Raw genomic sequence first — 16,812 nt, 5'->3', positions numbered from 1 at the left:
TTTTAGACAACAGTTTTCTGACAAGAGTCTGATAGAATACCTGAGATATGTCATCATTGAATGAGGTACTTTTTTCATCACCTTGGCAATAAATCTGACTTTTTTTCTAGTATAATACAACACCATCAGTGCAAACTGATCTACATATCATCAAATATTATTTTATGCTTCAAAAACAAGTTTCTGACACAACTGAATACATCAGTTCCTTGGACAGTTAATTTCAGGTGTTCACAAAACAAGATCTTGTGGTCTCTTTCCTACAGAGGTCAGGAAAACACCAAAGGCTGACAGCAGTCTACTTGTCTTGATGGCATGGTTTTAATCCTAAGAACAATTTTATTTAAATCAACTAATCTGAACCTCAGTTTCTTTGTATCACAGGGTTATTATGCAAATCATAGAAATAGTTGTAAGAACATTTTATGAATTGTGAGCTTGATATAGATATTAGTTACTATTATTTTTATAACTGAGGGAAATAAATGTCCCCAGTAAAGGTGTTTTAAATAAATTGATTATAAAATTATTTTTAAAGCATAGGAAAGAGACAAGAACCCTATAATTCTAACAACTTCAAATATTCGACTCTATGATGTGTTATTCATCCTTTGTATTAATAAAGCAGCTTTTACAATATGATGAGCTGGTGGTTTTAAAAAATACCCTATATTTGTTATTATAACCACTCACTGATAAGTGAAGATAAAGGATAATTACTTAATAAAGATGATGGGTAATCAACTAGAAAACCCCCCAAATATTTTTATATATGAAAGAACAAACATACTTCTACTTCCCCAAAGCATAAAATGACATGATTTCTTTTTTTCTTTTTCTTTTTTTTAAAGATTTTATTTATTTATTTGAGAGAGAGAGAATGAGAGACAGAGAGCATGAGAGGGAGGAGGGTCAGAGGGAGAAGCAGACTCCCTGCCGAGCAGGGAGCCCGATGCGGGACTCGATCCTGGGACTCCAGGATCATGACCTGAGCCGAAGGCAGTCGCTTAACCAACTGAGCCACCCAGGCGCCCCAATGACATGATTTCTTGATGATATGGTTTCATCTCAACAGGAGTGTCTTCTTTAGCCCTCCTTTCTGAGGACAGTTCCTCAGTGTTTTTCTCTCTCAAATGTCTGACTTCTCTCTTACTCCTGGTCTTTAAATATTTGCTTCTCAGTTCCCCTAGACAGTGTGGATCCAAATCTGGTTCATAGAGACAAAGATCCTAAAAGTTTGCCAGAGGCAGTGGAATTATTTTCTTTTTAAAGATTTTTATCTATCTATCTATCTATCTATCTATATCTATCTATCTATCTAGCGTGCCTTTGTGGGGGGAGGGGCAGAGGGAGGAGGAGAATCTTAAGCAGATTCCGTGCTGAGTGCAGAGCCCCAGGCGAAATCAAGAGTCCCGTGCTTAACTGACTGAGCCACCCAGGCACCCCGAGGCAGTGAAATATTACAATAAAATAGAGAAAGTGGATGCAAATAATTCTAGGAAGTATGCCCTAGATACAAACTAAATGTGGAGCGGGAAGATTTTAGATTCCTTACCTACCAAAGAATGTAACACTGGGCATATCAAATTCTGGAGGGCTTCCAAACAACAGCCTTGGAGTTCCACCCTTTCTGATCATGTTCAAAAGTTTCTAAAGCAAACCTGGTGATCTGAATCCTCTCCATTCCCACCACCAACCAGCATCAAGCCCTGTTAGTGACTGACAGATACTGACCTGGTGTCTCTGCTTGATGCATTTCCTAATCACGGTTATGATGTTCTAATGTGATAACTTAAATTGTTTCCAAAACACTACTTTTTTTTTTTATTGAGGTATCACTGACATCTTAGTTTCAGGTGTGCAGTGTAACAATTAGATATTTTTATATATTGTAAATTTTATTTTTCACATAAGTGACCCTTTATCAATTGTTGGGAGTTATTTCTAATATTCAGACAGTATTTCTGCATCTCACTATGCCTAATTTTGTGATGTGTGTAACATCTTCATAGCAAAAATATTGATATAATATTTTAAGCAAAAGTCTGAAGTATACTTGTTTTCTTAAATCTTTAAAACTGAGGGAGATCCTACTCCCAGGGGACATTTTGCAGTGTTTGGAGACATTTTTGATTGTCACTAGTTGGACAGGGGTGTTACTGACATCTGGTGTATAGAGGTGAGAGATGCTACTGAGCGTCCTACAATACTCAGGACAGTCCCCTACCCCTACGTGGAAAAGAACGATTTGGCCCAACATTTCAGTAATGCTGAGGCTGGGAAACTGCTTTACAGGAAAGAAGTTCACTGAAGTGCCATGAATTTGCATTAGCTCTTCTGCAAAGTGTTGAGAAAGTGGCCGTCTATTTCTTCCTTTTATTAGAGTCCAGCCTTTAGACACTGGTGCTGGGAGAGCCCTCAGGGAAGGATCACTAGAGTCTCATATGACTAAATAACTTTCTTCTTTTTTTTTAAGGTTTTATTTATTTATTTATTTGACACAGAGAGACACAGTGAGAACAGGAACACAAGCTGGGGGAAGTGGGAGAAGGAGAAGCAGGCTCCCTGCTGAGCAAGGAGCCGGATGTGGCACTCGATCCCAGGACCCTGGGATCATGACCTGAGCTGAAGGCAGACACTTAATGACTGAGCCACCATGCTAAATAACTTTCTTCTTGATAATGAGAGTAACCTATAGAGTTCTGGATCAGGAGTCTTGTTCCGGTCTGGAATGTTCTCATTCATGGAGGATGACACTCAAAGGAGAGCAGATTTGTTCTGTGCACTGAGCAAAGCAACCACAGGTAGGCTCATCATAACTTCTGGAGACCCTAATAGAGGTCTGGTTGTGCCTTTTAGTCATTCAAGGCTCCCAGCTCCAGCAACGCCCCACGCCACGCACCCCACCCCTGGCCCCCACAGCCCCTGGCATCTTTGCTCCCTAGAAGGAAGTACCAAACATGTCAGTCTCAAAGTCTGTTGGCTTGGCTGCTCATGAAGCCCAGAAACAGAGTTTCCAGAAACGGAGGTTCCATTTTTCCCCTAAGATCCATCCTGGCTTTCTTCTCCTGATGCATATCCTAAAGCTTCAACTCTGGTTTCTATCGCTGAGTTCTGGAAATACCTCCATATGCTTATAGGCTCATGCCCTGCCTTGCTTTGACATTTTTCTATCAGGGTCTAGCCTCTTGTCTCAGGACTAAAGGTGGGTGCCTGGGCACTGCAAGTTATTTTTTAGAAAAAATAGAACCTCAACTTCTTCACTTGGTACAGTGGACACCTAGTTTCCTGGGATGGTCACTGTCCTGCTAGGAAGTCACTGCCAACTCTAGACAATTCTCCTTGTAGGACAGCCTCTCCCTCCCCACTTAAAATTGCATATCTGCCCCTACAAACTCCGCATTTCCTTTTTCTACATTATTTTTCCTCATAGCACTTACCTTCTAATGAACACCATAATTTACTTATTTATTTTGTTTAATGCTTGGCTTCCCCTACTGGAATATAAACTCAGTGAGGGCAAATAAATCTCTCTTTGGTTCACTAATTTGTCCTCAAAAACTTAATCAGTGCTTACTATATGGTAGATGCCCAACAAATTATTTGTTGAAGGTTGAATGAATATGATCAGTCCTCCAGTTTATAATTTAATTATAAATACTGAATGTACATAGAAATGGACTTACTGAATCCAATTAAGTCTCTTTTTAGATAAAGTATATTTAAGTGACTTTCAAAATTGAGAAGGATTTTCTAGTTCTCAAAAAGGCTGACATTAAGCTTGTCTCAGGGTATCAATTCTTATGACCATAAAACACTGTGACCTTTGAAGCTGCATTTAATATATTCATGCTCCATTTAGATCACACTTAATTTATGGCAATTAATTAGTGTTACATGAATTAACTGTTTACCATAGTACTTTCTATTCTGTCCAGTACTACCTAATGTTCAGACCTGACCTAATGGCATAAGACTTGCTTGATATTTAATTAAATATTTATTATAAGTAATAATGGAGCAACTCAGTGATCCCGAATGGAAAGCCCATAATAAATAGCTTCTGGGTGACAGGCTATTTTAGTTGCTAATAGACAGTCTAATCTTGACATATTTGGATGAATTTTTTCCTTTAACTCAAAAGAAATTATTTATTCAGGAAGGGAAAGTTAATTTAGTTTGTCTTCCATATGGCAAACAACCTCAAAACCCTCATCAAATTCTAATGCTTTTTATTCATTACTTTTCAATATTAAACCCAAAACTTACTATTTAATAATTGATATTTACAAGGCTACATTTCCTCAAGTATATTAGTTAATGTAAAGGATTTAACTAAACTTCTCTTCATGAATTTTTTGGAAAATGTGACTTCCTTATTTTGTCTTGGCTGCTGAAAAAAGAATGCAAGGGTTTATCTCTTTTGAGAACTTAAACCTGTGTGTTGTTGTTGTTGTTCAGTTTAGTGCAACACCAAAAGAGATGGTATAGGAAGGGAAAGGAATGCAGAGGAAAACAACGAGGAGAGGGAGAAGTCCAAATGCGTGTTACTAATTTGACTGCATTTGTTTTTATAAAATGTTGGTGAAACTTGTTAGTTCAGTCAATTCTTTTCCTCCCTTCCCACGTCATGGAAACACAACTTGAGAAATTAAACCACAGTTTAGAAGTGGGTGGAACCTACATCCGGGAGGCCGGGCATCTTTCTTATAATGACCACTTTGGGAAAACCAATTTATTGTTGGATCTGTGAATCAGAGCAATTCCATCCTCTCTGTCAAGGTCAACGCAGTTAGTTTTTATCTACGGGAGGAGATGGCTTCATTTGAATGTTTTCCCTCTGACTTCACTATTCTTGCCACTTTTTCACTGAACATTTAATTTGGATCTGTGGGGTGGGGATGAGGGGATACTGTTCAGGTCCACGCCAGTCAGACTACAGAAGACTGAGAGCCAAGGTGCCACTCTCAGCTCTGCTTCCTACACTGAAGATCACGTTAAAGGACTTGGCCAACCTGGATAGCCTCTACCTTTCTGCTATTTTTCCTCCCCTTGGCCCCTTTAAAAAATAATGTTTAGCTATTTTTCTGATTTTAAAATTATTCATGATAAAAATTGGAAATTATAGAATAGAAAGATAAAAATTATTCAACCATCCTCCTACAACTCAGAAGTGACAAAGGTTAACTGTGAGTGTATTTCCTTTCAATCTTTTTTAGCTGGGATACACACACACACACACAAACACACACACCTATGATGTATCCTTCTTATTCTGAAATAATTACAGATTCATAGTGTCTTGACTTTTTCATATTATATCATGAATATTTCCCCTTTCATTAAAAATTCTTAAAAATAACATTTTCTGGGGGTGCCTGGGTGGCTCAGTTGGTTAAGCGACTGCCTTCGGCTCAGGTCATGATCCTGGAGTCCCTGGATCGAGTCCCGCATCAGGCTCCCTGCTCGGCAGGGAGTCTGCTTCTCCCTCTGACCCTCCCCCGTCTCATGTGCTCTCTCTCATTCTCTCTCTCTCAAATAAATAAATAAAATCTAAAAAAAAAAATAAATAAAAAAATAACATTTTCTGAGGTTGCAACTTACGGAGTTAGCATTATTTTGAAAAAAGTGTGTCATTAGATATTTCTAATTTATGTTATAAAAATAATTTTAGCCCATAAAAATTAATAGACATCAATGATCATCTCCTTAGGATAAATTATTTGAAGTTGGGTAAAAAGGATAGTTATTTTTAAGGCTACTGAAATGCACCATCAAACTGCTACCCAGAAAGGGTATATGGATACAGTCCTGCCAGAAATGTATTCCAATACCAAGCTTTTCCTTACCTTTGACAGCAACACCAAGCTTTTTCTTACCTTTGGCGACATAAAGCGTTACTTTGTTTAAAAATATTTTGCTAATTCACTGGTCATTTTGCAGTGAGAAGCTGATCATATTTGTTGGGAAATACTTTTTATAATGGATTCTAGAATAATTACATAAACTGCAAGAGAAAGTCATACAATTTCAACTTAATTAGAATAGTTAGCTAAAACAGTTGTCATTTTCTGATGATTTTTGGTGGCTATTAGGCTAGACAAAAGGACTGTTAAGCTCTTTACAATAACATTTCTAATACATCTGATTACTGCCTTACTTTAATTTTTTCAAAGGAAACCTCCCCACTTAAAGGATCTTTAAGTAGTATGTTTTTTCCTCTTATAAAAAACATTCATCCAGATACTCGAAAAAGTAAGTTGCCTTTCTTAAGATACATAGACCCCTCCCCCCACCTCCAACTCTTCTATATGAAGTTAGGACAGACTTCGCTTTCTCTTAGAAATTGCCTAACGTATGTACTTTAATTTCCTAGAACTAAGCTGAAGAGTGGTAATAAAGTTAATTAAACAAGAGGCAAATGAATAGTTAAGAACCAGCATTTATGGAAACAATTTTAGGCAAATCTGTGATTTAACAAAGTTAATCTTTGGTCTTTACTTACCAAAAAAAAATTATTGAAAACCTACTATGTGCCAGGCATTTTGCAATATGCTCTTGATAAAAAGTGAAAAGATACAGTCCCTGCTCTCCAAAGATCACAAAGTAATGGGAGTAAGGGACTTAGATAATTACAGGGCTAGGTGAGCTCCTATCAAAGACGCAGGCTCAGTGGCGGGCTGGGAGAGGAGGTAGCTAGCTGTCTGGGTTGGTGAAGAGGTAATGTGTAAGCAGTGTTCTGGAGGATGAGTAGGATCGTCAGCCTTAGGGGTGGGAGGATGGCAATGGGGTACCCTAGGCAGAAGGAGCAGCACGTGAACAGGAACCAGGGAGAAGCATCGCACTGTTTAAAACACCAGGGATGCTCTGAAAGAATTTAAGCAGGGAAATGACTTGATCATAGTTTGGCTCCGGAAAGATCTGCAAAATGGTCAATGGAAGATATTTTTGTGCGCCTGGGGTGCTGGAACCACGTTGCAAGATAAGCTGTAGGGGGACCACTTATAGGGCAAGATATTTCACTGGCCTACACCTGGGGCTCCCAAACTTCAGAGTGCATCAGAATCACCTGGATGACCAGTCATGAAACACAGATCATCAGGCTCCATTCCCAGGTTTGGTAGGTATGGGACGAGGACTAAGAATGTACATTTCTAACAAGTTCTCAGATAGCATAAGGTGACTTCTAGGATCTGGATTTAAGCAACTGGGCAGATCCTGGTGCCACAAAACAAAAGAGGGAAAGCATGAAGCAAGTGTTTCCATACCCAGCAACCTCCCTTCCTTCTTGATGCTGTTCCTCTCATTCTCCAAGATTTGCGTGTTACCTGCTGGCAGTCTCCCCACCCTTCCCTGTGAGCACCATCTCTCTTAGCTTATGATAGACTCCAATGGACTAATGTGTCATTGATTATGAAAATGGGAGTTTGATGCTCCTCTAGGGTGAGACATTTCTACTTTAATCATCCTCCTGAAACCACACCTCAGCTCGATGCATGACTCTAGTAGGAATTTCAGGTACTACCACAGGCAATCTGCAAGATTTGTTCCTGGATAGCTGGGGGGGGGGGGTCTTTTGATATTCCTCAGTGAACCAAGTCTTGCCCCGACGATGCAGAGAGACAGGTCTACATACATGATAGATGCCAATTACAATTTCTCTTCTTTGGACTCTGCCCCAGATTCTTTCCTTATCTTTGCCAAGAAAGAACAACAGTGACTTTTAAAGATATCGCCAGTTAACTGTAATCTAATAACCTTCTGCTTAAATTACTTGCTCTAATTATACGATCAGACAGTGATCATAAAATCTTCTCTGAGTCAAATTACGTAAATGTGTGTATAGACATATGCACTCTCACACTCCTTGGGAAAAGTGACTTTACCCCATTTTATAGCAGGGTCTTCATTTGTACAATTAGGATTATAAACTACCTTACAGGGTGTTGGGTGGATTAAATGAAATAATGTTCATAAAGTGTCTAGTCCACTGTCCTGTATAATAAAGATTTTCTTCTCTCCTTTATTTTCTCCTTGATGGTTTGTTACCTAGCCACTCTGGTGGGAAGTGACCAAACTCTGGACATCTTTGAAAGGCACCACTGTTTGGAATGAGTGAACTCACAGACAGTGGTGACATCATATTGACCAGGGATTACCTAGTGAGCTCACCGCAGACTTCCACAGGTCATTCTGCAGATACCATCAGTAGATGCTGAAGACTATTTTTCTGTTTAAGATTTTATTTATTTGAGAGAGAGGGAGAGAGAGAGAGTGCGCTCACAAGCATGCACAAGCAGGGGGAGAGCAGTAGAGGGAGAGGGAGAAGCAGACTCTGTGCTGAGTAGGGAGCCCAACGGGGTGGGGCCTGGGGGGCCTGGATCCCAGGACTCCCAGATCATGACCTAAGCAGAAGCTCAACTGACTGAGCCACCCAGGCAGCCCTGAAGACTATTTTAATGTTAAGAGTTGCTTCTTTTAAATTGGATTCTCTTAGGCTTCCCACTCTACCACTTCCCTCATTCCCACTCCAATCACAGAAGTTCTTGCATATTCAATTTTAATGTGGTCATTTGCTTAAGACTTGATGTAATCCGACCCTTTTCTACAACAGGAAGAAACAGAATTGAGGATAACCACAAGAGTCAAGAGGATGTTGTATTCTGGCCTTCACTTTCTCAGATGTCAATTCTGTACGTTTTAACTGGTATCTCAGCTTGTTTTAATACCAGCCATGTTCACACTTCGGGAGTTTTATCCTGGCTCCCATGAACATCTGGTCAGTAGATATTTGTAAGATCTCATTTGAACACTGTAACAGTTATTTATTGAGTATTTACTGTGTAGGAACTCCGTAAAATCTATTTCCTACCTATTCTCATATACATATTCATTCCCATTCTATAATCATTATCCACATCACCTCAGATGTTTTTATAAAACTTCTAGGAGGAGAGATATAGAACATGCCTTAATTATTTCTTATCATGAACACTAATAAAACTACTTGTTTTCCAACCTTGGAAAGGCACTGTTTTCCAGACTCTGATGAATTACATTCCCATACTTTGTGTAGAGTTCCCTGCATAACAAAATTATACTGGATGGGAAATCTTTGTCAGGAAATTTGATTATTTCTAAGTTCATTTTATTGGTGTCCCCTGCTGTGCCCCCACACCCTTGCCAGACTCAGTTAAAGGGTATATGACAGTATTCAGTCAACATTAAAATGTATGTCCAGAGGGAATCTCAGATAAATATTGTATAGGGGAAAAAAATTCAAGTTGAAATCATTTGTAAGACAATTGAATAAATCCTGCTTCACTTCAAGGATGAGAAACTGGACTTGGCACTACAATCAGGCTCAATGTCTGCACTTCCTGGAAAATCCCAAAAGAAACCCTTGCTTTTTAAAGTTGATGCTTCCATAGCTTAGTTTATTCTATCAAGCCTCTTCACCTGTAGTAAGTTTAGTAGATTGTACCTATAAGTGAGGGCTCGGTTCAGCATGCTCTTGTACTCACCTATGAATCTTATGATCCTTCGGAGTAAGGGGTTCAGGTAACAGCATTCTCCGGTCAGAATGGTTTTCTCCTGGGCAATCAGAGATTCTCTGGTTGACTTTATGAAATACATGGATATCTCACCAATAAAAATCTGGGGAAGGAATGTTTAAGAAATGTCAAGTTGGAGAGAACGGTCTGATAAAAGAGACCAGGGACTTTAAAAAACCAAAAGCAAAACCCAAACTTTTGAGGCTCCAGATCCTTTTAAAAGATGTCATGCTGCAGAGATAGAGGTTTAAATAGTAGTTTGTATTTAATTCTTCAAAAGAATTAGAGATGGCAATAATTGATCATTTCAGCGAGGTTTTAGGCAATCCTATTAAATTCTAAGTTCATATAAAAACATGAGTTGCAATAATAAATTGTAATAGGATCTATGATAAAGCTCACTTATGCTGGGGCTAAATTCTTTTAACTGAATGTGTGAGCTGCAATGATGAGAAATGACTGGGACAGTCATGTGCCCAACAAGGCATTATAAGCTCACATCATGATGAATTATTACTCCATTATATGGCAATACATTATTTACCCGATAAATCTTTATTTGAACATATTGGCCCGAGCTATACTTCTCATACTGTGAACTGGCTGACTGTCCCTTCTTTATAATTGGCACCTCTCTCGTTATCTTGAACTAATATGTATATATTATCATATAAATCATAATGCCTTTGTGTAGACTGTAAGCTTCCTGAAGACAGGGACCATGTCTTCTGTTTCTTGATTATGCTTCTAGCACTCAGCATGGTGTATTCTATTTAAAATAAGGAACTGGTGGGAGGTAAGTTGTCACCAATTCTGCCACAGGTGAATATTGAGAATCATCAATGAAGAATAAAGTTACTAATTACCATCATCTATTGATACCTAGGTGTCTGGTACCTCATCATAGTATTTTTCATGCTCAGTGAAGAAAGAAAGTTCGGTACCCGCCAGAGCATACAGCTGGCATGTGGAGGCCCTGGCACTGGTCTTCAGGACAACTGAGTTCCAAATTTCACACTTTCCACCACATCGTACGCTATCTTTATTTTCCTCATCCCAACTTCAGCATTTCCCCAGAAGAACGTGACCTTATAGATGTTCTTCTTTGCCAGGTACACGCTTACAGTGTTAGATAAACTTTATCACTGTGTAAGAGTTCCCTTTCCTCACATTCCTCCTGTCATTACGGAATATCTATTTTAGATGGATAAAGAGGACAACATCATGAATGGCACATGGGTGTGGAAATTAAACTGTAGAATTGCAAAACTGGCATCGTTTACAGGTATTTTCCACTTTACGAGCAAGGAAACTGAAGGTCTCAGGGACTTGGCCTCACATAGTCGGACAGCAGCGGAGGCAGCACTAGAATGTGGCCATTATGCATCACCCTGTGTGCACGTGTTACCCTGACTGCACAAATACAACATCTGTGGCACAGAGGGATCAAATAATTTGTCCAAGGTCAGAGCTAGTAAGGCACAAACCCCAGCTCTGGAGCCAAGAAGACCTGCCTCCAGAGCCTTCATTTTAATGACTTAGACTTTTACTTGGTAGTGACTCAATAAAAATAATTGTTGAATTTGTGTTTAATATTGAGAACATAGAAGACAAAACAAGTTAAGTGTAATGTGTTGTAAGTACTGAAAAACTCAGATGCTGTTAAAGTACAGGACAGAATGGTGTCATGGAAATAGAACTGGAGGCAAGTCAGAATGGGATGGGACATTGGTGGGAGGAGACAGGACTCAGGGTCCGACAGGCACACAATGGCGTGTATCATGTTGGCAGGTGCTAAGTGTGGTTGTTCAGACTTAGCAATATTTTGTGCCTAATGTCCCATTAACAATGAGTTGATGCTCTGCCATGGACAAATATTTGAATAGCTTTAAGAACTCAGCCTCCCTCTTTTCTAGTAACACCTATCTCTGCTAAAATAAGGTGCCAAGGGGTTTTGTTTGTCCTGACTGTACATGATGGAACTGCATTGCTCTTCTTTATCTTAATGAACAGATGGGGATAAATTCATACATGCTTGGATATGTGAAATAGTATTTCCTTGAGGAGGCTTTCTCGGATTCCGCAGACTAGCTCAGACATTCTTGTTATACACGGATTTCTTACCTTGTGTTTCTCTTTTCTATTTCTTATCAGAAACTGTTACATGTTATTATTGTTGTTCTTTGTCATGGGATGTCCTGCCTGTCTTATTCTTGGTTATACTCCCCCAGGGCTTAGCCAAGTATAAGGTACAAAGTAGTTATTCAATGCTGAACGAATTAAGCATATCAGATTAATGAAGGTCTTTTGGAATACAGGTTTAATGAGGTAGATTATAAAGAACACAAAACGATTTCCCTCATGTATCCTCCCAGAGCCAGTGAAAATGTCACTATCCTTCCCAAAGCCTTTACCAGATTCCCTCAGGAAAAGAGGGACCCTGTCTTGTCATTGCCCCACAATACAGTATACAGATCTCTATCCTGACATCTACCCAATTAACTGCAATTATTGTTTGTATGTCCCTCTCCAGTTGACTATGATGTCCTTATGGGAAGGACTTTTGCCATTCCTTGTATGGTGCTTAGAAGAGGGACTGCTATATAGTAAGCTCAATCAATATTTGTTGAATGAATAAAAGACTGAATCTTTAGAGGACCTACTTATAGATAGAATCCTCTGACCTTAATTTCTCTGAAGATGAACAATACAGAAAATTGACAATATGGACCAGAAAGCACACAATTCTTGGTGTATTGCTTAAGATTAAATAAAAACCAAGGGCTAAGTAATACAAAGTGAATGATCTCTTCTAACCTAAATTCACTCATACACTCATTTTGCATTCAACAATTCTGGAGAGGGAGCACCCACTCTGCCAAAGGCAGAGTCACGAACAGATGTCTAGTACGTGTGTGTGTGTAGGGAGGGCACAAAAAAACTAATAAATACACCATGTAATGTCATGAAATGACATATGATTACAAAGTAAATCAGGAAAATGGGACGGAGGGTGATAACCACATAAGGATAAATGTGAAAAGAAATAAGCATTGCTTGCCTTAGCCATTTCAGAAGCCCAAAACATTTTTACTCCACAGGAAAGAGATGTGCACATTCTAGAAATTCTCCATTTAGTGAAGCTTTCCACTACTCACACATGAGGGCAAAGAAAGCAAGAAAATGTGTGAGAGAATCTATACACAACCTATTCTTGTTAAAGATACACATGTGCATACACATATACCCACATAAAAATCTCAACAAAATAGCTCCAAGTCATACCAAACCAAACCAAGCTTGTCATGCAAAAGGGTATGGGGCTCAAATAAAATGTCTATAAGTCAATCCTAAGACCCCATGTCAAAGGTAATAAGCAGTACAAGAATTGTTACCATTGGCCAACAATATTCAAATTCCAATTAAGGTATGAAGCATAAAAGAAAAAAAAACAGAGCAAGGACATATACTAACTTATATATCTGGTTACTGACATAATGCTGGGAATACATTAAGGGATAATAAATGTTTACATAAGGAAGGAAGGAAGAAAGAGAGGGAGGAAGGGGTCATTTTATAACTAAAAGGTAGGAAAATATTCCTGGTCCAGTGCTCAGACTCCAGTGAGTGGGCTTCATGGATGTTCATTTTTCTGTATTTTACTGACCATACCTAGGGTGTTATTTGTCCATTTACTGGGTCCTATAGTCTCATTTAGGGCCTGATTATGCTTGGAGAGAGAGAGAGAGAATTCTGCCTGATAAGGGAAGGGGTCTCTCTTCTTTCCTGCTAGGCCTCCAGCCCACATTGAATGTCATTTTGTACATGGTGGCAGGTTTATGACTCTGGTTTTGGCAAGGGCTGGGTTCCTCCATCTGTGTCTCTGCCACACACACTCTGCCTCTATCTACCCCTCTGTTCAGAGAGCAACTGGGACATGTGGGACTCTCCAGGTGTTTGGCCCTGGCTGCCTCATTATGGCCTTTCTGATTGCTGGCTAACAAACATCGGATCACTCACAGCAAATGAGAATACCCTCTGGTGAGAAATGACCAAGGCCAAGCTCTAGATCTGGCAATGAATGAACCACAAATGAATTCCATTGGTGCATTTCTTATCCCCCAGCTATGCTAGCTACAACCCATGTGACATAAGACATTTAGATAATAGTAAATATAGTTTAAGTAACGAGGATAACTGTTCTATCTTGATAAAGTTGTATTTCAGATATGTAAACCCAAATGGCAAAGAAGTAAATAATCCTGGAATGTGGTGCATCAGTTCGGTATGTTTTACTTTATTTTTTTTTTAACATTTTATTTATTTATTTGCGAGAAAGCGAGAGCTAGAGAATGAGACAGAGCATGAGCAGGGGGGACGGTCTCGGGGAGAAGCAGGCTTCCTGCTGAGCAGGGAGCCCAACATGGGGCTCGATCCCAGGACCCTGGGATCATGACCTGAGCTGAAGGCAGATGCTTAACCAACTGAGCCATCCAGGCGCCCCTCAGTGTGTTATCTTTTAGACTTCAGTTCTTCATAGTGCTTCACAGGAGATCTGGTAAGTGATAAATGAGTGATATAAATGCAAAATATCTAGGGGACAGTTTTTAGATTTAAAAATAAAAACAGTTTGCAGGAAAAAATAGTCACTGGAAGATGTATTACAATCTCATATTGTAAGGGGGATTCATTGCATGTCATATGTGGTTGTCACTAAAGAGGGTATCTAGAACCCCTGCAATACATGTTTTGGGTTCACACATACACTGGTCGTGGCTCTGGTTCTTGGCAAGATCAAAGCCATTGCTGTTTCTTGAATGTGGGCTGTAGAGTTGAAATCCCAGCTCTCTCCTCTCTTGATGTATGAATTTGGGCAAGTAATTGAACCTTTCAGAGCCCCAGTTTTTCATTTTTTTTCATGACTTTGAACATGACGGTAATAGCTATATCAGAAAATAGTTGAGAGTATTAAAAATATATGTCAAAGCATCTGTAGGTGCTCAAGGAATGTTTGCTGTCTTTACTTCCTGGTCTATCTAGGCAGGAATGTCTGTTGAGAATGATTTAAAAAAATCATTGTCTCTAGTCCTGGAGTAAGGAAACACAGTATGACTCTAGCTCTGCTCTGCCCTTAACCAGGTATTTGATCTTGGACCAGTCGCTGGACCTCTCTGGGCCTCAGTTTCTCATCTGTTAGACAAGAAGACCTCTACTGTACTTTTCTAGCCCCAACATCTTTGCCTTTATGATAGGAACTGACAAGAGAGGGCTGATTAAGGGAAACTGAAATCACATAATTGGGCTTCAATCTCAGTTCCATTGGTTAAACTCTCCAGGGCCTTAGTTCACTTTCAAAATCCCATGGGACTTTGCCCTCACCAAGTAATCTTCCCTTCAGCAAAGTGGATGCAACCTACTCCAGAGTCATCCTGTTGCCTGATATCTCTGTCACTTGGGTTCCTAAAGGACAGCTGAGGCTAGAGGCCCCCTCTCTGGGATTTCTGTGTATTATGCTCTGAGGAGGAGGAGAGGGTTCCCAATATTAGTGTCTAAATTGGGGGGGCGCCTGGGTGGCTCAGTCTTTAAGCGTCTGCCTTCGGCTCAGGTCATGATCCCAGGGTCCTGGAATCGAGCCCCGCATCGGGCTCCCTGCTCGGCGGGAAGCCTGCTTCTCCCTCTCCCACTGCCCCCTGCTTGTGTTGTTGATGCCTGTTATAAAATGCAGCACCCAGGTGGTATGCTGTATTTCCAAAGCATAGTAGTCTCTTATGCCTTTTTTCCTGGACAGTGGGTATCAGAGAAGTTGGAATTTAAGATGGGTTAGGTAGGATACTGCTCTCAGTAAAAAGTAAAATGCGTAACTAAATTGACCAGCATGTATTTTTAGGCAAAGAGTCTTTTCAAGAAGCAAATTATCAAAGCTCCTTAACACAATCATCAGCAATCATTAGAAGGGGCATCTCAAAGATGGCAAGCAAGTCTCCCTGTGGGATGATGTGAGGGGAAGAGACAATCTGCGAAAGAATTTAGAGCACTCATGTGCAGCGTAGACAGAAGATGGGGAAACACATTTTTTCAGTTTTTTTTTTTTTTTAAATCCACAACCATTAATGGGTATACTTATAAATCTTTCCCAGAAAAAAAAAAAAAAGGGATCGTGAAGACTCAGTACATTAGCATCAACAGTAACAAAATGATGTACTCATGGTAAAAAACAAACCAACCGACCAAAAAGGAAGTCATGTGATCATGTACAAAAGGCAAAAAGACGTGAATTATCAAGTGTTAAAAGGGGCTTCAACGGATGAGATTGTTCAGAGCCTGGAAGAGGCCGATTCGGAGGCAGTGCAAGGCCCCACAAGGCCTCCTTTGCTCCAGCAGCTGCGGCCCACGCCCGCCAGCCAACAGACCTGCATTTGGTGAGAGCCCACTCTGTTCCACACTGTGCTCTGGGCTTTTACAGTCACTCCAAGAGCTTACAGCCCGGAAACCCCCCCGAATGAAGATTCCAATTTCCTCCAATTTGTGCCTTTCTATCAAATTGTGTTTGTCTCTTCTTTTCCTAGGAAATTCGAGATCAGTCTTATATATGCGTGCGTGCGCAGTTGCATGCAAACCTCGAGCTGCTTCAGTTCTCGCGGGCTAGACATCAAACGTGCTGTTGCTTCAATACTAATTACTCCCCAGTCACTTTGTTGTGAGGCCAAGAAAAAGGTTTAATAGCCGTTTTCTCATGCCTTGTGGGGCTGGGGCTGAGGTAAAATAAAGGTAAACCAGATTCTCCGCGGAGTTAAATCCTCTTATCCAGACAGACTCTCCGCCCTACGTTCTGAGTGTACAAGTTTCTTCAGGAGGCCAGAGGCAGTGGTCATCCAGGGTTTCCACCCTGGTTAGAATGCACCCTGCAGATTTCTTGGAAGTGTGGGCTACCACTTTTGGCCAAACAGTTCTGGACACTATAAATCCCATCTGAGGCAGCAGTGGCCTGTCCCTGTGCAGCTTATCCCATGAGGCTTTGCCCCAACATGATGCTGATCTCTTCTGACAGTAGCACCCGGAAGGAGAAATAGGAAACCTGTCAAAATGACAGGTCAAACCCTCGGCAGGGTCTTTTCCCTCGTGCCTTTCTTGTGCATCCCTGCAGCCGTGAGTGGGGTTGTTAATGCCCACCCACAGGGACACACAGCAGTGGAAGGTGCTAGGTTTTCCTATGGCTAATGTGCTTGAGAATGCACAGAAAACCAAGGACAAGTCCCGG

The 16,812-nt window shown here is 40.3% G+C and overlaps 1 protein-coding gene across 1 annotated transcript in view; it reads right to left on the bottom strand.

The window, feature by feature from the left end:
• PLPPR1 (phospholipid phosphatase related 1) overlaps window positions 1–16,812 on the bottom strand; it is a 114,273-nt gene that overhangs the window by 20,196 nt on the left and 77,265 nt on the right. The window contains exon 3 of the mRNA XM_021691543.1: window positions 9,525–9,657. Within this exon, the coding sequence (XP_021547218.1) occupies window positions 9,525–9,657 (133 nt within the window). The remainder of the gene's footprint in view (window positions 1–9,524; window positions 9,658–16,812) is intronic.

The sequence above is a fragment of the Neomonachus schauinslandi genome, chromosome 13 (genome assembly GCF_002201575.2).
Source record: "Neomonachus schauinslandi chromosome 13, ASM220157v2, whole genome shotgun sequence".
Classification (NCBI taxonomy): Eukaryota; Metazoa; Chordata; class Mammalia; order Carnivora; family Phocidae; genus Neomonachus; species Neomonachus schauinslandi.
The sequence above is the reverse complement of the archived record's forward strand: the minus strand, read 5'-3'. Positions and strand labels throughout refer to the sequence as shown.